The following is a 22,572-nucleotide window of genomic DNA, read 5'->3' on the forward strand; positions in this document are numbered from 1 at the left end:
TCTGAGTCTCACAACTCTTTTTGTATTTGGCCAATCCCATGAATTGTACCCGGAGAAAACTGACACACGTGGGGAGGGCCTGGTTGGGAGTAACACTTTTTCCCACTCCACACTTCTCTACTGCCATCGACTGGCCACCTCGCAGCCCATGCAGTGTCCCATCCAAGTTCTAACCAGACTCAACTCTGCTTAGCTTCTGATATCGGATGATATTGGGGCACCCATGGTAATAGCAAGCAAATACTATTCCTTTTCCACTGGCACGCGGTCCCAGTGATTTTTCCACTGGATATATGCTGTGTCGAGCCCAGAACTGAACCGTGATACGGTGGGTCTCAAGACGCTGTGAGGTCACAGCGTCGGCGCGTCCATCGACATGTGTCTCGACGCGTTCGTCGCGAATTTGAACTCGCAACCTTCCCCGGAACCACCTCGCCGGTTCAAAGCTAGTAATGCAATGGTGATGTGATGATCGTGGTGGTGACGACGATGATGATGACGCTGCAGGTAAGACGTACACGATGCTGGGCAGCGGAGACTCGAGCCAGGCGCTCGGCGTGGCTCCGTGTGCCATCTCGTGGCTCTTCCGTCTCATCGAGGAGCGCAAGGAGCGCACGGGGGCACGCTTCTCGGTCCGCGTCTCCGCCGTGGAGGTGTCGGGGCGCGGCGAGGCCCTGGACGACCTCCTGAGTGACGTCGCGTCGGGCACTACGCAGGACGACAATCAGTCCCCCGGGGTCTTCCTCCGCGAGGACCCTGTGTGCGGCACGCAGGTGGGCCGGGCCATTCTCATTTAACGACGTAGCCATTCATCCATTCAAGCCATTCTGGTTGTGTGGTTGTGGTGGGGGAGCGGCAGTGTAGCTTGTCAGTGCTACGCTGTGCTATGAGCCCGGTGACACTAGTTCGATTCCCGCTCACGGCCAACACCCAGTGACGATTGTCTGAACAGATCCAGGGCCTCTCCTAGGTCGACTTGGCCTCAAATGAGTACCTGGTACGGTGGCCGGGCGTGGTGTTGGCCACCCATCCCCTCGTGTCCCGTGCCGGCCTACCGAGGTACTCGCTAATTGCAGTTGCCCCAAGAGTCTGCTTAATGCTATGCGGGCGATCTTTGTTGGCACACTGGACTTGGAGGTTGCTGGCTCGATTCTATCTCGGTAGTTGAAACAGTCGTGCAAGCTTCTTACACCCCCCCTGCCTCTGTCCACCCAGCAGTGAGAATGGGTTTACCACAGTCAGTCGGTGGGCAGGTCGCGTGCGGCGGGGTAACGAGTGGGTAACTCACATCTCTTCCAAGACATCTGCCAACGTGGAAGAGTTGGCAAAATACACTTTGATGAGGCTCTAAAGCTCCCTCTATCGGAGAGCAAGCAATTGCAGGGCTGCACCTTCACCTTTTTACCTATTCTTAATAAGCCAATGGATAAAGGTTTCACCATGCCATGTTAATTCTAGATTTCGTGACTGCAAGGATCCATACACTTTGGTTTTTTTTGGTAAATTCACGTAGGTAAAAAATTAAATAAATAAAAATTTACAACTACTACATTTCGTTTTTACGAGCATGCCATGTTAGTCATGGGGGGTAGAGTTTGACCATACCTCACAATACTGTCCAGTACGTGTTTGTTAAAGGGGGGGAGGGGGAAGAAAGCAGCATCGGTTTTAATATCACTTTACACTGATGTTAGCCGTCTTCAGGCCAGTCAACTTTGACTGCACAGAAAATAATCAAATGAATTGCAGATGTTGGATTAGCAGTCGTCCACAAGCACAATAAACAAAAACATGTTGCGGGCAGTATTTTTTTTCCATAAAATCACTTGAGATTAGATTTATCACTTCGTTTGTGTAAATCTGAGGTCAGAGATGGGCTACAAGACAGCAGGGTTTGTGGGAAAGGACACTACCCTGAGTATGGGTAAGAGCGAACTTGTTGTCTAACCCAGCTTTGTGACATTTGTAATTGGTGCCATGATATGGTACGACACCTATTGCTAAACGTTTGGTGAAGGAAAAAATAAAATAAAAAACTTGATATTTATAAAACAATGATGCATTTGTTTGTGTGCAGTCGTTGGCAATGGGACTGTGGCCATTCACTCGCTGCATTCCAGAATGTGGTTTTCAGCCAATATTAAAACCCAACAACAATAATAATAATAATGGCATATTCCAGATCTGGGCCTATATTATATTCAACAATGAAATATATTGTTACAGAACTGGGAATGCGGTGGTATGTGCTCTCTATGTAGATATTTCTAATAAAATAAATATACCGCATTCAATTTTATTTTATCATTTGCAAACGGATAACAATCATAATTTGAGCAACTAATTAAATGGTCCACCCAATAGCATCCCTTGCCTGGTAATAATGTCATAGCCTAAACCAGTCTGGGAATTCCATGATGGGAGTTATTTGAGTAAATTGAGCCAAATACATTGACGTCTTTCACAGACGAAATATAGGCAGCAACATTGAGCAATTCGTGACGGTGTCTCCTCGTTGAAAACGCGATGTACACAACGCCTCGATGTAGCCACACACACGCACACACACAAGCGCACACGCGCACACACACACGCACACACACGCGCACACACGCACACACACACACACGCACACGCGCACACACACACGCACGCACACACGCGCACACACACACGCACACGCGCACACACGCACACACACGTGCACACGCGCACACACACGCGCGCAAAACACTAGCCACCTTTGCTGTCCCAGCTGCAGGGTACCGTGATGGTTATAGATATGCTGGTGTGGCAGAAACCGTTGGTGCATTCACAGATGACACGATGTAACACAATTTTTGTTCCTGGGTACTAAGTGTTATTTTTTTTATTGCTTACGCCTCAAAAGTATAGAAAATGGCTATTATTCCCCACAAACTTTGCTTTTGTTACCAGGACTTTGTGAAGGAATGACACAAATCCACACGTTTTCTCATTGAAAATAGGTAAATTAAAAAATATCACTGGATGCTTCATCTCATAACAGCAGGCTGATGGCACGTTTAGAATCCATCTTGAAGAGCACCACCCCACCTCCACCCCGAACAAAAACGATGTTCCACCTCGGGAATGATCAGAATAGCCGCGTTCTCGTGATAACTATACTGCGATACGGGCCATAGGCGATTCACCACGTCCACTGGGGCAGACGCGCAGTATGCGGACTGTGTATGTGTGCTGTGTGTGTGTGCTGTGTGTGTGCTGTGTGTGTGTGCTGTGTGTGTGTGTGCTGTGTGTGCGTGCTGTGTGTGTGTGCTGTGTGTGTCACTGTGTGTGCTGTGTGTGTGTGCTGTGTGTGTGTGCTGTGTGTGTGCTGTGTGTGTGTGCTGTGTGTGTGTGCTGTGTGTGCATTTAGGCACGATGAGCAGGAATACTATCCAGCGCCTAGAGTGGCAGTTGCGTTTAGACGCTGAATGAATGCAATTGTATTTTAAAAAACAACAATATATCACCCCTCTTTCAATCAGTTTTCGGACAAAGGCCTGTTCCCACTATATATATAGTCTGGGCTATACCCACACGATATATACAGTGTGGGTATAGTGTACAGTGGGGAGCTGTAGCGTAGTGGTTTGTGCACCGCGACCCAAGTTCGATTCCCGCTCACAGCCAACATGGGTCACGAATATCTGAACCAGTCCTGGGCCTGCCCTCGGTCAATTCAGCCTCAAATGAGTATCTCGTGGATTGTCTAAACGTTGGCACCGGGGAGACAAAGGCGGCCGGGCGTGGTGCTGACCACCCACCTTCTCACATGCCGTGTTTGGCCATCGTAGGTGCTCACTAACAGCACTTTTCCCTTACATTTTGTTAAAGGCTAAATGGGGGATCTTTGTCTTTGAATAGTAGCGCTCCTTTCAACAACAGCCTCATTTAAATTCCACACCAATCTAGTGGTGGGCTTAATGCGGAATCCCCGGAGTGACGCCGCTCTAACCTCCACCAGTTTTGTTTATCCCTGCTCCGTCACCGGCTCTGCCCTCTCGACACCTTTGCAGAATGTCGTGGGCGGTGGTGAGCAGCCCACTACCCCTGAGGTCAACCTTCCCCCCCCCCCCGTCGCTCCCCCTCCCCGCTAGCTGGAGAACCAGAACGAGCTGCGCGCCTCCACGGCGGAGCGTGCCGCGGGCTTCTTGGACGCGGCGGTGGCGGCTCGCCGGGGCGGGGCGGCGGACGCCAGCGAGGAGGACCGTCGCAACTCCCACATGCTCTTCACGCTGCACGTCTACCAGTACCGCATGGAGCGCGGCGGGCGCGGCGGCAGTAAGCCCTCGCACGCGTCCGTGTCGCGCGCCGTGCCGTCCTGGGGTAGGGTGCCCCGCCACCTCTTGTGTATGGGGCGCCACGGTGGTGAGATGTTAACTACCTTGCCTGGTATACAGGAGGGTCGTGGGTTCGATCACCCCGACCCTTGACTCCTGTATATTTGGAGTTGGCGTGTTCTCCCCGTGGTCAAGTGTTCTCCCCGTGGTCGAGTGGATTTTTCTCCGGGTCTTCCAGTTTTTGCCTCCGCATTTAGAATATTTGTCTGCTTTAAATTTCCACGTGATAAGCCACTTCGTTGAGCTATCATTTGTGGCCAGGTGGCTTCTGAAAAAGACCAATGTAGCTCAGTGGGCCTTGCCTGGTAAAATAAAAAATAGTTTAGTTTAATATGTTGAAATGTGCTTATCGGAGGTGCGGGGGAAGGACAACAAACTAAACACAAAAACAATTCTAAAGAAATTAGTTTTCAATCTAGATGATTTAAAAGTGGAAAGCTCCAAGACGGAAACTGGGACAGAATCACGGGAAGATGATCATCTTACAACATCACTGCGTAGGAACTTCAATGATGGGACACTCGGTTAGCCGCTTACTTAACGTGGCCACTGAGGCTAGGATGACCTCTATCCCCTGTCTGTCCTGGTGATGACAAATTACCACAAAAGCAACTTCACCTGTCTGAAGTGAGTGCCGCGGTGTCCCTTGATACGATGAGGCCCCTCCGTAGCTGTGTGTCCCGGTGGTTCAGGGGCAAAGCGAGCGCCAACTGCGCGTAGGATTTCGTGGTTGTGCTTTTCGATTAAACTGAATTTTATACGGCACCGTGTCTGACGTTTTGCTCCATGCCCTGGAAGGTAAAATAAAGATTCCCATAGTTTTTGCTTGGTCATTGGTGACCAAGCAGAAAGCCAAGAACGTCTTTTAATGATAAGTGATGCAAACATGAAATTGTACATTCAAAAGCAGGCAGATATTACAAATTTTAGTTAAATTTCAAAAGTATTTAGTTCTTCTCGTGTAACACCCCCCCCCCCCCAAAGTGTATAACGGGACAATGTGCCCTGTGCCCCTCCTCCCACCCTCGCGGCGGTGGCGGCAGTGACGGGCGGACGCAGCCGTCTCCACCTCATGGACCTGGGCAGCTGCGAGAAGGTCCTGTGCAAGAGCCGCGAGCCGGGCTCGGGGATGTGCCTCTCGCTCAGCGCCCTCGGCAGCGTCCTCCTCGCGCTCGCCAACGGAGCCAAGCACATCCCCTACAGGTCAGAACGGAGCACGTGTCCTGTGGGTCAGAGCAAGGGTGGTAAGCATGTGCCCTGTGGGTCAGAGCAAGGGGGTAAACATGTGTCCTGTGGGTCAGAGCAAAAGGGTAAGAATGTGTCCTGTGGGTCAGAGCAAGGGTGGTAAACATGTGTCCTGTGGTCAGAGCAAGGGGGTAAACTCGTGTCCTGTGGGTCAACAAGAGAGTAAGCATGTGTCCTGTGAGTCAGACTTTACTTTCTCCTCTTCATGCCCTATGGGACATATAAGGCGACCTGTGGGTCAGAGCACAAGGGGTAAACACGTGTCCAGTGGGTAACAGCAGTGGGGTAAGCATGTACCCAATGGGTAAGAGCAAAGGGGTAAGCACGTGCCCTACATCAGTGGTCTGCAAAAACAAATCCTACAATTCCGATTATTTAAAATTTGGACCAAAAAATGTTATCGGTGCACGGTGGTCGACGAAAACATTTGTAAGGGTTTGGCAGTGGCCAGCGGGCTCCTAAAGGCTGGGAACGGCCAGAAAGGGGGCAAGCGCAGGTTCATGATGTGGGGGGCACCTCACAGTCCACGTGTCTCCTTGATCCATTCGAGATTTTCCTTCCGTTAATTTTCTTTACAAACTCGCCTTTCTCAGAAGTGAACCTGGGTCCACGTACTCGAATGGAAATTGGGTCTGGTGCTCGTCGCTGTTGTAGGTCCTGAACCAGCGGTGGAAATTCCACGTTCATATGACGGGTGGGGGGGAAGGGGGGGGCTACTATAGCAATAGGATAATAAGATTTCCCTTTTTCCTCATTCGATTGAACCCAAAGGGGGACAATTGTTTTAAATATAAACAGTTTTGCAATATGTGGTAGGTGATTAAAGTCTGAGCTTACTACTAAAGGGGAGTGAGTCCAGAGGGTGAGAATTAAATTTGCGTGAAGCTAACTGGCAATGATGGATGCAAAGCAAAGACGATGGGGTAGCAAGTCACCCCACCGTGTTCGCCTCAACGTTTCGCAAGAGGCTTTGTTTAAGTTGTGTCGTCAATTTATCTAGTTGTTCGCCAATTGGGTTTTTTGTTGTTGTTTATTTCTATGAGAATTACGAAGATTGCTTTTGTGTCTACAAAGCCGATGAAAAGAGTCAAAGCTTGCCCCGCTCTCGTGACAAACAAAATCAATTAAATGTTTCGGTGTAAATTCATTGCCGCCTTATTAGTTTTCGTTCTCCTTGTTTCTGTTACCAGTCGGCAGCTACACGTAAATGTTAATTTAGTGTTGTGTAGAGCACTAATTAAACCACAAAAAAGACAAGTAATGTGCCAAATTCCAAACCCCCAGCCCTTGTAAATATCAAGTACTTCCTTTTGTTCAGCGTGTCTGTACTGGTGGCTATGCAAAATGAAAAGACTCTAATGAATAACATCTAAACTGTCGTTTAACAGCAGGAGAAACCGTGAACAATATATATTTAATTGAGATGTCTTCCTAACACGCAGCATTTATGAGGTTTTTTTGAACCCAGCGTTGAGAATAATTTTTTGACTGACTTCTGAGAGCAATTTATTTTCTCCCAATGAGATGAAAGGAAATCCACACACACACATTATACTGACCTGTGTGCACAGCATGTATTCGCTGCATGGGTGACATACGCAGGAAAGCACTCGCAGACGTACATTCTTCATCAGCGCAGCACAATGGCGGCCGTAATGATGAACGCAGTTTGAAGTTAATTTGTGCAGTGTTTTGAATTGCTTAATTGAAATCTAATTGAAATTTTAAATTTACATAATTTACTCCATCGGAGAACATTTCTAAATAATTCATGAAGAATTCCCATTTTAGTTAATTGCAGCAGGATCAACCTGTCACGCGTCTACTCTCTGCATATATAATTTTTCTAGATCATCTACGATATATACACACGCACATACAAAAACGCCAGGTGCAGTGGTGGCACAGTGGCTAACGTAACTTTGCTGTGAACCCGCCGAGCAATTTGAGTTCAACTCCCAGCCGCATCTGACATCAGCGGTGAGCAATATCGACCAATAAAGAATAGGCCCTTGCACAAAACAGATTTGAATGCGTGTGCCAACATTACAAAGCCAGTGTTGCAGGTCAAAAAATGTACCCGATGAGTGCCACTGATTTGCTCGCAGTGATGACGATATATCCGTTGAGGAGTGGGTAGGCCTCACGACGTACCCGCGGGGCCGCGGATTCCCCCCGCGCGCCTCGTACGCGAGCGTGCGGCAAACGTGTGGCCGACGGGCATTGACACCGCGTCGCTGTGTGTTCCCGTGGGGTTGATGGGGGGAACCGGCAGGGAGAGCCGGCTCACGATGCTGCTGCAGGAGTCGCTGGGCAACATCAACTGCCGCACGACGATGATCGCCCACGTGTCGGCCGCGGCGGCCCGCCACGCCGAGACGCTCGCCACCGTGCAACTGGCGGCGCGCGTTCACCGCCTGCGCAAGAAGAAGTCTCGGGTGAGGGGTGGGGGGAGGCCCCCCACACACCCCCGCCCCCCCCCACCACACACGCTCTCACTCTCGCGCCTTCGGTAACGACGTTTCTGCAACGTTACGAGTTCCTCGTTTGAGGACAGAGTCAGCCTCGGGCAGTGTTCTTCACAAATTTTTAGAGGGGAAGCTACTTTCAACCGTCAGTGTGAGGGCCGCCACACATTTTAAACCATTGGGGTTTGACAGCAGCACGATGATGATGGGGAGTGTTTTCACCATTTGTGTATTGTCGAGGGACGCACGTCGGGGACCGCACTAAAGGCCACCAGGGGCCCGCCAGTGGCCCGCGGGCCTTGCAGTGAAGATCACTGGCCTCGGAGAAGCCCTGCTATGACACGTCGAGATACCGCTTAACGTTGCGTGCGCGCGCGCGTTTCCCCGTCTTTCCAGTCTGCGTCCAGTTCGTCGGGCGGGGACAGCTCATGTGAGGAAGGGCGCGGCCACCGTGGCCCGGCGCCCATCCGCCCGTTCCACCCCCGCCTCATGGCCCTGGATCCTGAGCCTCCTCCGCCGGCGGGCAGCCCCGGCATTCGGCCTCCACACCGGCTGGGCCTGGCGAGCGAGGCGGAGTACTCGTCGAGCAGCGAGCAGTCATGCGACACGGTCATCTACGCCGGCGAGGGTGGAGACCTCACCGACAACGAGGGCCCCCCCGAGTCCGTGCCGGTGTCCCCCGCATCGTCGTCCAACTCGGCAAACTCAGCCAACTCCTCTGCCAACTCGGCCGCCTCCTCGGCAAACTCGGCAAACTCGGCCAACTCGGCCGCCTCGGCCGCCTCCTGGACGGCCGAGGGTGACCGGGCACCGCTGCTCAGCCGGGAGAGCGAGGATGCATCGCCGGTCACGCCCACCGTGGCGATGGGCGACACATGGGCGGCGGTGGTGGCGGCAGTGGCGGCAATGGAAGGCCAAACGGGAACTTCTCCCGTAGAACGATCGGACGCCGCGGACGCCGCTGGCGATGCCACTTCTACGCCGGCAGGCGAACAACCACCCGCGGAGCCGGCCAATCCCTTGGATCGCGACCACTTCAAGTGCAAGACCTTCGCCGAGCTGCAGGAGAGACTGGACTGCATAGATGGGAGCGAGGAGCCCGGGTTTTTCGCGTTCGTCGAGGCCTCCGCGGCCACCGTGGCCGAAGAGGAGCGAACGGCGGACGGCCGTGGCGTCTCTGCCGGGTCGCCGTGGCATGCCGAGGACGAACCCGCAAAGGACAACAACAATGAAGTGCCCGCATCTCCGTGCTCGCTCGGAAACGGCTGCAAAGCACGCGGCAAGGGGGAGTGCGTGTCTTCCGAAGTGTCGGCGGATAAAATCAACAGGAACGAAATACCGAGCTGTGGTAGCGGGGCGGGAAAGGCGCCGGGCGGCGGCCTCGCGTGCGTGCCGATAGCTCTGCCGCTCGCACCGGGCGGCGAACGGGGAGGGAAGCTCGCCTCCCCGGAGAAGAGGGCGACGGGGAAGCGGTCGCTGCCCAGCCCGGCCCCTCCTCCGCCGGGGACAACGCCGCAGTGCAGAGGCACGGAGTCGACGGCGTGCAGGGCCCACCCGGCAGGCGGCCTCCAGACGAGGACGCCGCCCGTGGGAATGAGCCCCCAGGTGGCCAAGCGGGTCCTCGCGCCGCAGCGGCCGTCGCCGGCGGCGGACGCGGAGGGCGGCGTGGAGGCGGACGCGGCTCCCGCGTGCGGCGACGGCCCCTTTGCCGCCGAAAAGACGGCGCGCCGACTCGACGAGGAGAGCGGCGCGGACGACGAGCTCGTCTTCACGCTCGACCTCCTGCACGCGCTCCTGGGCGGCGGCGACGGCAGCGGCAACAACAACAACACCGGCGGCAACGGCGGCAACGGGCGACGGCCGATCAGCATCATCAGCTTCACCAGCAACTGCTCGACGAGAGCGTTGGCACCCGGCTCGCGTCCCGTCAGCTTCGTCAGTGTGGATTTTGAGCCGTACTCTCCTCCTCCGCCGCTGGCCGACACCGGGGCAGCGGCCCCGGCAGTGAGTCCTCTGCATTCGTCCTCGGCCACGGGAGCGGGCGCCTGCGTGACCAGGCTGGTGGCGGGCATTCCCGTCGCCTTCTCGAGCCCGGCGCTCGACGGCGAGCCGTTCTCGGGGCGCGTCGCCGGCGAGGACAACTGCAGCAGCAGCAACGGCAGCAACAGCAGTTGCCGCTCGTCCATCGGCTCGTGGCTGAGCGAGCTGAGCAACGCCGGCAGCCTCGGGAGCGAGGGGGAGCAGTCTTGCGACAGCTTCGTTGTGCAGGCCATGTGCGCGGGAAGCGGGGAGCAAGGGGAGGCGGAGCGAATTCTCCCGGCGATGCGGTCGTCGTTGGAGTACGGCAAACAGGAAGGCGTTGTCGGACTCTCACAGGATGGGCACTCGCCTGTGAATGGGTGCTACCAGCAGGTTAGGGCACGGACTAAAACGATGGACAATATCGAGCTCAATGGAGTCATCTTTGCTGGGGATTTTAAGAAATTACCTTTCGGGGATTTAATGGGGACCGTTCTTGAAAGGTCACCAAACCTGCAGTCTGGGCAAAGCAAGGAAGGTGGCCGACGCACAAGTCTGATCATTTGCGGGGACTTCAAGGACATATCCAACCTTGAGAAGAGATTGTCTGCGAAACACGGCGAGGACGATTTGGAAAACCACAAGAAGCAAAGCGTCTTCCCGTGTCCTGCGAGCGGGGCGCAGGTGGCAGCTGGTGGCGGTGCAAAGATTCAGCCGGCGGTCATTAGGAGCGGCATCTCTGTGCATCCCAGGATAACCCCCAAGCCAGCCGTGGCTCTCTTGGAAAAGGTCCCATCTAGGGGCAATCCCGGATCTCCTGCCAGGCAGAGCCCCAAGGCCAAAAACTGCGATGGTTGCGTCAAACCGCCGGAGCCGAGGTCGACATTCGAAAATCCCTGGGTGATGCGGGAGCATGGCGAGATGGACGGCCTGGAGGAGAGCACGAACGTGAGCCATGGGAAGCCTGCCGACGTCTGCACGAGCGCTGGCACAGCTGCCGAGAGTCCCGCTCAAAGCAACGGTGGCTCCCAGGCACCCGGCGGGCAGGGGATCAGCAGCGACGCTCTGAGAGCTGGCGGAGAGATGCAGGGCGTGGACCGAGTGAGCGGCAGCGGCGTCGGCGGCGGTGGCTATGGGGGCTACTCGCACACGCTGCCGACGAAAGCGAGCGCTCACGGGAAGTCTTCGGCGATGCACGGCATTGTGAGACTCGGCAACGGTGAAGCGACGTCTCTAGACCGGGAGCAAGTGGCGACGGTGCACAGCGCTACGATGGATCGCAAAAAGGGAGCCGCAAAGTCGAGCGGTGGCAGCGCCGGCGGTGGCACTGCCAACGTGTTCCTCTTTTCCAAACTGAGGAGCAGCACTCCTCCAGCACCGCCGGTCCGCAAGTCCAGCCTTGACCAGCGCAACAGAGCGGGGTGCAAGGATTCACCTGGCGCGAACCACGCGTTCTCCTACGCCGACACGGAGGAGGCTTTCAGCAGATTGCTGTCACCCAGCCGGGGTGGAAGCAGCGGTGGCTCCAACTGCTCGACACCGGCGAGGGGGAAATTGGAATTGTCGGCCGAGCAAGGATTCAAGCGAAGCTTCACGGGCAGGAGCGACAGCATGGAGAGAACTGGAAGCAGGAAGCATGTGGCGGACGCGAAGATGTTGACGGATGGACACGGCTGCGTGGCGCATGCCAACTCTGCGAGCAGCAGGCTGGGACGACTGATGTTCAGGATTTCGGGGAATGGAGGATCGTCAACGCACAGCACCCTGGCGCAGGAGGCCCTGATAGCGCACACGAAGCTCGCCGCGGAGCTTTGCTCCAAATCCTCCTCCGTTTTCGGCTCCAAGAATCGCAGTCAGTCGGCAAACGGCGGCCCACCTCCAGCCAAGGCGGCTCCTCTCAGCCCTCTGTCACCGTCTTCCTCGTCGTCGTCTTCCTCCAAGACGTTGCCACACCCGGGCAGCACGCGGAGCTCCAGCTTGCCCGCCAGCTCCCGCGCCGCCACGCTATCGCGCTCGGTGCAGGCCCTGCGCAGCAAGCTGGGCCGCGGCACGTCGGAGAGCTCCTCCAAGGCGGGCCGAGCGGCCAACAGCCGAGTCTCGGAGCTCGCATGCGGCTCTCCCAAGGCGTGCTCTTCACCCACGTCCCCTCCGCAGTCGCCTTCGGCACCTGACGTTACCGGTCGCCGGAGGATCGGGAGCGACGACGGCGGCAACAGCAGCCGGAGCGGCCGCGGCGATCGGGCCGATGGGGAGTGGCCGCGGCAGCCGGGGCTTGCTCCCAACGGTGGCCGACTCGGACAGCGGCAACGACAGCGGGGTGCAACTGACGGACGAGAAGCCCCCCCCGGCAGGCTCGGCGGCGGCCGGCGGAGCGCCGGCATCGCCGAGCGCGGCCTCCTCTTCCTCCACGGGCGCCGGCGCGGCGTCGAGCTCGGCCGTCAAACTCGCGCTGCCGTCGCCCTACAGCAAGGTGACGGCGCCGCGGCGGCCGCACCACCGCAGTAGCGGGCACGGCAGCGACACGAGCAGCGTGCTCAGTGGCGAGATGCCGCCGGCCATGGGCAGCGCCGCGCTCTTCTACTGCCAGAACGTGGGTGGCGGCGGGGGGATGGGCGTCAAACCGGGCTGCGGCCTGGCGGGCGGCGGCAGCGGCGGCGGCGGCTCGGTCGCCGGCGTGGTGGCTCCCATCCGGCGCGCGCTGCGTGGCAGCCCCCTTGCCGGGACCAGCAGCTGCAGCAGCAGCGGGTACGAGACGGGAGCCAGACAGGAGCCGAGGGCCACGGCGGCGGAAGGCGCCACGGCCGCCGCCGCCGCCGTCATGACGGTGAGGTCGGCTCCCAACTCGCCCGCGTCGTACAAGCACGAGTCGGCGGTGAGCGACAGTGGGCAGCAGTCGTCCGGCAGCAGCGGGCACTGGTCCCCGCGCAGCTTCAAGTCGCTCAACAGGAAGGCGCTGCTGGGTGAGTGGTTGTGTGGGCACGGTGCGTGGTTGGAACGTGGCGTTTTCGACTTGCGGTCCGGAATGTCGCCGGTGTCGATCCCGTGGCGCAGAAGTTGAAACGGTGGGAAAATTAATTCCATCCCCGCCTCTGTCGCCGCTGCCCACCCAGCAGTATGAATGGGTGACGTTGCAGTTAGCCGATCAGCAGGCTGCGTGTGGTGAGGTGGTGTGGGTGCTACCCACCTGTTTCAGGGCATCTGGCGGGCGTAGAATAATGGGCTAAAATTACCCTCTCGAGGGGCTCAGCAGAGCTCCCGTAGGTGGTGGCCCTTCTGCCAGCAGTGACGTGAGAGAGGAATTGCATGGCTGACCTCACATTTTTATAATTGTAATGTTGAGCCAGTAGTTAATTTATCAATCACTGCTGCTGTCAGTTGGAAACGTTTGCTAGAATGTATCTTCATGGTAACCTTGGACAAGAGGAACAGGGATGCAGTTCTTCAGAAACCGCTGATGGTTTTTGCATGATGCACGCACGGCCGAGGGCTTTTTTAACGTATTTTTGCGTGTTATTTGAAACTTATGCTTCCGTGTCATTATTACTACTTAAAATTATTAAATAATGTTCTTAAGTTGCGCCAAACATTTCTCAATGTTGTTTTGTTATTGTCATTTTGAACGTGGGGAAAATTTAAGGTCTCTTAATTAGTATGATATACATAAAAAAAAACAACTGCTTTCGTCTCACTGTCAATGCTCGTTAACAATTAATATTACAATAACAATTTTTTTTAAAGAAATAAATTGTATCTGTCAGGCTTTGTTGAGTTGTTAATTGGGTGGAATTGGACATTGTAAGCAGTGTGCCTAATTGAACTAATTTGAGCATTTTTTATTTCTATGCTACGATTACATTTTTTATTAATTATCTAGTCCGATTTACCACATCATCAAACTAATGATTATTCAATTGTTTAAAATATGAATACCCAGAAATTCTGGTCTCTTCTTTTTTCTATTAACTGGGCATACCACAAACCATTTATTTGGCTGCGACTGCCACATAGTTCGCTGGTCTAGTTTGGCATCGCGGGCTATCTCTTAAAACTCAACAATGCGGTCATTATAAAGGTGTCTTCTCAATTCTCCGTGCCAGGTGCAGCCAAAAGGGCATATTTGTGTGCACTGTAACACCCAGCCGGTCTCGAATTACATCTATTGGTTACACCTGGCCCTCTAAATGGACCTAGGGAGTGGCCTTGAAGGTGTACCTGGCACTTAGAGATCGTGACAGCTGATCAAACAGAGAGGCTCTCGGGCACACACTGGCTCTCAGAGAAGCCTCAATATTTCCGCACATATCCCAGGAATGCGTGACGCAACCACACCAAAGCGCGGTTGTGCTTTGTGTGCGCGCGCGGCTTGTACACATGCATGCATGCTTGTGTGTCGCCACTCGGCCACTTGTCCGGACTGTTTGCAAAATAAGAGCATTCCTCGTGCCTCAAAAAGAATGCTTGAGAAAGTGGTGTGTGTGCAGCTCATGTTTGAGTCATCGTAATGAGTGGCACTGTGGTGCAGCAACATTTATTTAATTTAAAATTGCACGTGATTAAGTTTCTTGGTGAAAGGGGCTTTTAGGAAACAATTCAGAAAAGTTTGCTTGTATATAAGGGCTCTTCATTTGGAGCATCCCAGGGCACTTTACAATTATTATTATTATTATTTTAACCAGCTCAAAAAATAGAGCAACGCAAACAAATATGAGTTAACAAATTTATTTGAAATATTTGATTGTGCCAACAGATTTCCTGATTTGACTTGGAATAGAGTACCAGAGGCAGGAGGTATAACAGTTAAAAGCCATTGATGTTGCTGATTGTATATGGCTGCTAGGAATTTAGAGTCAGGAAAGCCAGCAAAGAAAGCATGACATTCATCAAAGAGAGAAATAGCAAAAAGCAATAACAAGCATCTCGGGATCTTTCAGATAGAATTTATTTCAACTTTATGACATTCCTCAAATTATGACAAAAATGCTTGGCTTATGAAGGATAGATCAAATAGGCTCTCACAAGGCCTTGTGCATCATGGCACAGGGACTCCGCCAGGGCCTTGTCACCACAAATTCTCGGGATGGGGTCACTCGTGGGGCCTCGCCAACGACCATGATATCACAGCAAGAGTTGGTGGTTGGGGGGGGGATGGATGATGATGTGTGGGCGAGGTGCCAGGATGGTTGTCCTGGCTGACGGTGTTGTCCTGTCGTGTTGTCGGACTTTTCCTTGAACTCTGCTTATGCTGGGATCTGTGGTGGCTGTCATACCCTTCGTGCCTGGGTCATTGGTTGGACTTTTGTGATGCCCTTGGCTCATTCTTTTACGTCTCGTTCTTTTCTTGACCCTTTTTACCCCTGCGAGTTTTTATTTTCCCGTTTTGTGTTATATAAGGCAATTTGAGGTGTCATGGAATTTTAAATGCAAATCATTATGTTTAAGCTTTAAATGAGTTTCATGGAAAACAGAATGATAGTTGGGTGTCTTCTTATGTAACTGCAATTCATGTCACACTCTTGGGCCTTGAGGTCTGAAGTTAGTTACCGTGGACATAGGACATAACTACATACTTCTGTGTTAGGTTTTTGGAGTTGTACTGTAGCAATCTACGATGTGTCTTCGGGGTTGTTTGGCACGATGTCCGACGTTTTGCCCCACGTGCTGCAAGAAGCTCCCAGCACGCAGAGACGAACAACGTGTGGGACGACGTTAAAACCCATCGGAGAGTTACAGCACATAAATGTTTGGCCGCTTTTCATCTATATAATGTGTCCCAGCAGCATGCTACCGTGAGTTTATCTGCATCTTTGCAATAGTCCCCTTTGTGACTTGGCTCTGTTTGATGTGCCACTGATGTGCGTTTTTGTTTTGTTTTATGTCGAGCTCCCTGTGAACTCTTGAGCTCAGAGGGAAATGTTATAGAAGCTTTGTCGCATTTTTAACTGCAGGCTGCTGGGGCTGTGTTTCATCAGCCTTTTCTCTGTGGCTTTGGGGCTGGACTTTGTCATCACACAAGCAACACTCTCGGAAGGAGGGTGTTTACAGTGGAGCGAGACATGGTTGACTGATCTAAAGTTTTTCCCGGTGATATGTGATAGCCTTTCTGGTTGTAGAATCTCTTTGAAATGCACATTCAACAAGAGGCTTGCTTGCTCAGAATTTCTGTAGCTGTTAGTCTTAAAATACAAAAAAAGGATAATATATGTAGCTGGTAAGACCTGGCTTAGGAGCACATGCTCATATATTTGCGAACAATAAATAACTTTAAGGGACATTATTGCAGCTTTCTCAATTACGCAGTGGGAGTGGGAGGAAAATGTAATAAATCAGTGAATTGGAAAGCAGGGCAAATGAACGAAATTAATTAACAAGAACCTGGAATGACCTTGCAATAAATCTCCCAACGTATTCTGGAATAAATTATTGGTTTTGTTAATGCAGTACTGGAATTGGGTGTAGGAGTAGAGACCTCGGCTAATCGAAAGCAGAAAGGCCAAAAAACCCAAGAGTGTCTTGCCCGTTGTTCTGCATGTGTGAGATTCCTGTAGTGAAATGACAGGAGCTTGTGCCATCAACTGCGCTAATGAGGTCTGTGATGGATCGTGGCAAACACAAGCATTCTGTAAAACAATCCAGAAGGAACGATGTGACCGTCTCGTGAATGCCACGTGGCGGAATTCGTAAAGTGCAAGTCGCTTAGAATTCAGACGGGAGAATAAAGCGAGTCGTGCGTTGGCATTTTGGGGTTAAATGCTAAATGCAGTACCTTGTTGAGGTGCTTTTACAACAAAAATGCCAGGATAATCTTGACCTTGACCTTGAAATGAGACGCTGCCAACAGGAGCAAATTGGCTGAAGGGTTTGTTTATTTATTTATTTTGCATTGACCTGAGACGACCCAGACATCCTAGGATTTACTTGCCTGTGGTGACATTGAAGATTGCGGAAATCGCTTTAAAAAAAGTATATTTGTGTGCATTTTAGGTATGCATTTAATATTTTGATAAGTAAGCCTTATTACCATCACCCCAGCCACCAAATATGAGAGCCGTTTGTTTATTTTTTTGCTGAGGTCACGCTCGAACTCTAAAATCTGTAATTTCTAACTTGGTAAAATGAGCTGATTTCTGCTTCATCTATCTGTGCCACCCAATACTCCCCAAGCTTTGTTTTTTAACGCTTCCCAGCTAACGTTGGGAGCGCAAATGCATTTGCTCTGTCCGTCCGCCTGCGTGTCACACATGGGCAGGATCACTTTAGTATGAAGCTTTGTTGCTCATGGGCCACATTTATCAAACATATAGGCCATAACGTCGACAAAACCAGTGCTAAAAGGATTTGGCTTGACGCCTGCAGCCTAGTGGCTGGGGTGCAGATGTATGACCCCCACCATCCCGATGATGGCATTGGATGCGACATTAACCCGTAACGTCAAGCTTCATGCATTGCGTGACGTCAGTGGCTTGAAACCTACTGTCATCGCTCATGAAATCCGGTAAAGTATCAACATTCGCAAATTCTACTCTCACCCACCATTTTCACACGCCTAACCATCGCGAATGTCTAGGCCTTGCCGTACGTCCACGCGTGTGCGTGTTTTTTTCTTACTTTTCCTGTTGTTTTGTTTACATTCCCTTGCGACGGGTTCAGGCTCACAGCGACGGCGTCTGGCCCACCAGCCCCATCCGGCGGCTCCTCCTACGCTGCCGCCCGTGGACGTGCCGCCGTGCGTGCCGCCGTGCGTGCCGCCGTGCGTGTCGCCCGCGCGTAAGGCGCCCGCGCCGCCACCCCGTCGCGCGGACCCCCGTCCCGCTCAGCGAGTCCTCAACGAGCCCTTCGAGATCAAGATCTACGAGATCGACGGCGTGCAGGCGGAGGTGAACACCGGCGCCCGTCGATGGCGTCTTAAAACGAATTTGGGGGGGGGAGGGGGACAGAAATATTTCGTCGGTGGAACGTTTACGTCGGGGGGGATGCGTTCCCGAAAAGGTGCGGCGATGAAAGTCTAAACGACGTGAATCAAAGCGGTTTTACAGGCTTGGGCGATGGAGGCAAAAGGCTGAGAGGCCACGGATGATGAGAACGATCAGACGATGCCGTCAGCGACGTGAGTGTGGGGTTGAGGCGACGCAAATCGGGTAGCGGTGTTAATCATTTTTAAGTGACGACGTATTTGCGAAACGACGTCAATCGGCCTATTCCTGTATATGACTTTGACTGACGATAATGATATTGGGTGTAAATCACGGAGCGTTGACGACGACGGCTGCTGCCGACCAGAGACCAGAGCGTGAGGCCGACTGCGACGATGAAATCAACGACTCTGGATGAGGACGCAAACTCAAAACAGTTTAGTCACATTCACAATTATAAATTGTTCCTCTTTATTACTGCTACTCTTCATTATCATCAGCCATGATCAATCCACTTAAGGCCATCATCCAGCAATGGATTGATTGATCATTGCTGATGATGAGTAACGATATTAGAGACAGCAGCGCACCGAGGAAGGTCAAACACAGTAATTGCCTCTATACGTATGTCTAAAAAGATTCATTGAGTTCACCGATTATCTGAACTGATAATTAATTATAATTAATAAATGGCGGGGGGTTGGGGAGTACTTGTGGAAATTGCACGCCTCCTGACACCAACATTTAACAAATTAATAGGCTGTCATGGACTAGACAAACGTAAAATAATACCGACTACCTTAGGCTCCAGCTGCTGCCCCACTTCTCGTACTCCCACTCCTACGTGACTCTTCCCCGGCACCATTAACGTCCTTCTCAATGCACTACTGCCCTTTGCATATGACACAGAAATGTACCCCCCCCCCTTCCTTCCTCCTCCTCCCTGCTGTGCTGTTTGTGAATCTGCACCACCGCAGTGAACGTTTGCGAATGCGCGAGTCGTGCAATTGTCGCTACGTCGTCGTCGTCGCAGATGCACTTATCCAAAAGCCATCGGCTGTCGGGTGCACATCTTCCACTGAATTATAACCAGCTCCAGAGCCACATCAGTGAATAAATACGTTGAGATATTCTTGGTTCTTTTGGTAATGTCACGTAGAAGGGAAATAAGAAAATAATATAAATATGAAACAATAAAAATTCTCACGACGTTTCGACTGCAACACAAGCAATCATCATCAGGTGTGAAATCCACATATATATATTATTTTATTATTTCCCTTCTACGTGACGTTACCGAAAGAACCAAGAATATGAATTCCTGCAGTCACGAAAGCTTTAAATCAAAATTTAAATACGTTGAGAGTTAAGAAATATAAATTGCACCAAAAATGTAGTTAAGTTTAATATAGCTGTGAGTTGCATACATTTTGAGTTGCACAAAAAATTGACCCGTAATTCCCAGTGATATTTCTGTCTTGTTTCCTAAGATATCACGGCAGGATATGAGAATTGTAAAACCATGTCAGGCAAAGTTCCTGCAAATAATAGTAATGTATACGTTCATGACGAGTTAATGTTGCGCTTAGTTTTGCCATCGGGGAAGTTGCTCTCTCTCTTTCTCAAGTGGAAAAAAACTGCCACCGCCGTTGAAGGCATTAAAGTTCAGATAAAAATGTTAAAAGGATCCTCCAATGTTTCTTTTTGGTTCTTTCGGTAAAGTCACGTAGAAGGCTGATAATCGGTGAACCCCTTCTACGTGACTTTACCGAAAGAACCAAGAAGATGAATCCCTGCAGTCACGAAAGCTTTAAATCGAAAAAAAAAGATCCTCTGTGTGTGAGAGCTTTTCATAGAATGCATCTTTTAAGAGAATATTAATGTATTCATTCTCCTCTGTATGTGTGCGCGATGTGTGCATTATGTATGAGCTGCCCTCCGAGCATGTTCAGAAACGCAGGGGGAAAGGTCCAGATTTTATTAGCGTGGGGCATCCACCAAGGGGACCCCCAGGCGTGTCTCCGTTGAGCTGAGCACACCTCGCTAATGCAAGCGGGCAGATATTGAATTGCAACGGCATCAGCCTCCCGCTGCAGGGAATTCCAATACATCCCATCGTATCGGCCTTGCGCACGCAACGCTTCATAATGCCACGTTGTCCCACGCCTAATCCTGACAAACGTGACATTTCAGCGACCGTTTCGGTCTTGTCTTTAAGTAAAAACAAAAAAATGCCTCAAATGACGTTAATGCCGTGTGATGTGATTTATGTCTCTTCCTTGCTTGCCGCTGTTGTCCTCTTCGTTATGCCTTCTCCTCCAGCCTTTCCAAGGTATTGATGAAGTAAGTCTTATGTTTTGCCGATAACATATTGCTCTCCCAGATCAACAGAAAGTCCCATCTTTTGTGGGCATAATTTGGTTACAACAAGAAGGGAGAAAGAAAAACATTAAATCGAGAGATGGAAAGGAATAGTAAAAAAAAACTGTCAAGCGTAAGCATTATTTTGACGTGGCAGTTGATGGAAATGTTTAAGTTACAGGGTCAGGCAATGGTATTTGAAATATCTGGTCTGGTCGGCTGTTGCCATTATTGTAAATACTTACAAATTCTCGGAGATGAAACGGGCATGGAGAATAATATCTTGTACGATGTTCGCTGGCAGTCACCTGAATTACAATCACGGCACAGCGCCGGAAATAAACCTCTGGTCTTTGACAAATGCCATTCCGTCACCCTCTCACAAACACGGTAAGTTCAAGACGATCCATGTGAAACCAGCAGTTCACGGTGCCAGATGTGTTATTTTAGATTTAAGTTCTTTTTAAATCGGTGAAAGCATCTTTGGATTGTTTAATATTTAATAAATGCGACTTGCATTAATTACAAACAGATGAGAATTTAGTGATTCTTCAAAGCCACGTTTGAACTCTGCAGGAAGGTGGACCAAATGTAAATTTCGACCCCCACGATTCTTGATCTGGGAGGGCTAAAGACACATTGTTTGATCGCTTTGTTACATCAGCTTTTGTGGCTCTCAAGTGCTGCTAGATTTATGCTGCACCCTTACGTGGAATTTCTCGGATTTTTTCAATTTCTCAGCCCCTCCGCGTCTTTTTTTTTGGTTGCTCCCTCGAAACATTTTGAGTGGAATGTACCCAATATCACTTCGCTTTTAATCATTCTTTGTTTAATGTCACACCGACACGTGACATCTCAGAATGAATCCATGCGTCAGCTTTAATGCCTTTTAATCAGAGCTGTGTAATTAAACCCAGGTTCATGGCAGAGTCACATTTTACTCTGGGAGTCGGGTCACGTGCGCTCAATTCAGAGGTGCTGACACTTTGGTGGCAAGTGGCGGGTGTCCGGGAGCGGTGGTTGTCCGGGAGCGGTGGGTTTCAGGTGGTAGATAAAGAGGTCCATCGATGAGAATGTCTCCATTTCGATGAAGAGGGCGTCATTCTGCAAACGATGCCCCCACACACCTGCACCGTATCACGTAACTCTTGGAGCGGTGCGTGTGCGCGTGTGTGTGTGTGTGCAATCGGCTCATTCATTGTGGGCTATGCCATTTCTTTTATGGGCAAGTGTCAGCCCTGCTCATTACCCCTGAGGCAAAACAGTTAATTCTATTATTAATACATTTCCATGTGGCCCTTGGTAATTTTAGTCCATTGCGACCGTGCTCATTAAAACAAAACAGACCTTGCTGTGAATTCAGGTTTGCTCCATAGCCCTGCATTCAAAGTGCCCATTGTTTCCCATTATTGAGCCCCCTTGATGACTTAATGTATTAATCAGACGTCACTGTTAATTTGCATATGAAATGAGCTGGTACCCATTACTGGCCGAAGCACTGTCGGCAATATGACCAATTAATGGCCAGGGCGGGGGGGGGGGGTATGGATGGGTCAGTGGCCAGAAAGATCCAGAATAGACTCTTAATTAAAAATATATAACGAAATAAAAAAAGGTGGTTTAACTGATATCAAATACCCCGATGTTTAAAATGACCACAAAGCATTTCAATAATGCCAAACGAAGGGATGACATCGTGTTTACACGCCTTCATGAAGGTTTATTTGTTATGGTAACAATTCAGATGAATATTATTAGGGGCAAACTTGACTTACCGATGCGCTGCTCATCCTTCAATCAGTTGGGCCGCAATCCTCAGTTTGGGGAGCGGTGCAGACACATTCGTGCTGCTTTGTAAGAGGCCAACTTGTGTTTTGACGTCGAGGGCGTATCGTTAAATGACAGTCGACCCCGGGGGGCCCCCACTACGACTGCCTCTCACTCCTCCCTTACGCTGACCCCAGACTCTCCCCCCCTCCCCCCGTGTGCGCGCATCTTCCGCATGCCGCCCCCCACGCCCCCCCGTGCCCCCCGTGCCCCCCAGCTCCTGGTCTACTTCAGCGACCGGCTGAAGCGGGTCGAGGAGCGGCACCAGCGGCTGGCGGAGGTGCAGGACAGGTATCTGGCGCTGCGCCTCGAGCTGGAAGCCTCCATGCGCCACCTCATGATCGAGCCAAGCAAGTGGATCGCCGAGTGTAAGCATCG

At 51.6% G+C, this 22,572-nt stretch overlaps 1 protein-coding gene across 1 annotated transcript in view; it reads left to right on the plus strand.

Annotated features, from left to right (window-relative positions):
- The window catches only part of LOC133352797 (kinesin-like protein KIF26A), a 122,068-nt gene that overhangs the window by 91,118 nt on the left and 8,378 nt on the right, over positions 1 to 22,572 (plus strand). The window contains 9 exon segments of the mRNA XM_061568702.1: positions 508 to 773; positions 4,122 to 4,305; positions 5,408 to 5,567; positions 7,885 to 8,047; positions 8,474 to 12,338; positions 12,340 to 13,056; positions 17,744 to 17,970; positions 20,329 to 20,349; positions 22,412 to 22,562. Coding sequence (XP_061424686.1) covers positions 508 to 773; positions 4,122 to 4,305; positions 5,408 to 5,567; positions 7,885 to 8,047; positions 8,474 to 12,338; positions 12,340 to 13,056; positions 17,744 to 17,970; positions 20,329 to 20,349; positions 22,412 to 22,562 — 5,754 coding nt within the window.

The sequence above is a fragment of the Lethenteron reissneri genome, chromosome 41, assembly GCF_015708825.2.
Source record: "Lethenteron reissneri isolate LAM-NWPU_2019-01 chromosome 41, ASM1570882v1, whole genome shotgun sequence".
NCBI lineage: Eukaryota > Metazoa > Chordata > Hyperoartia > Petromyzontiformes > Petromyzontidae > Lethenteron > Lethenteron reissneri.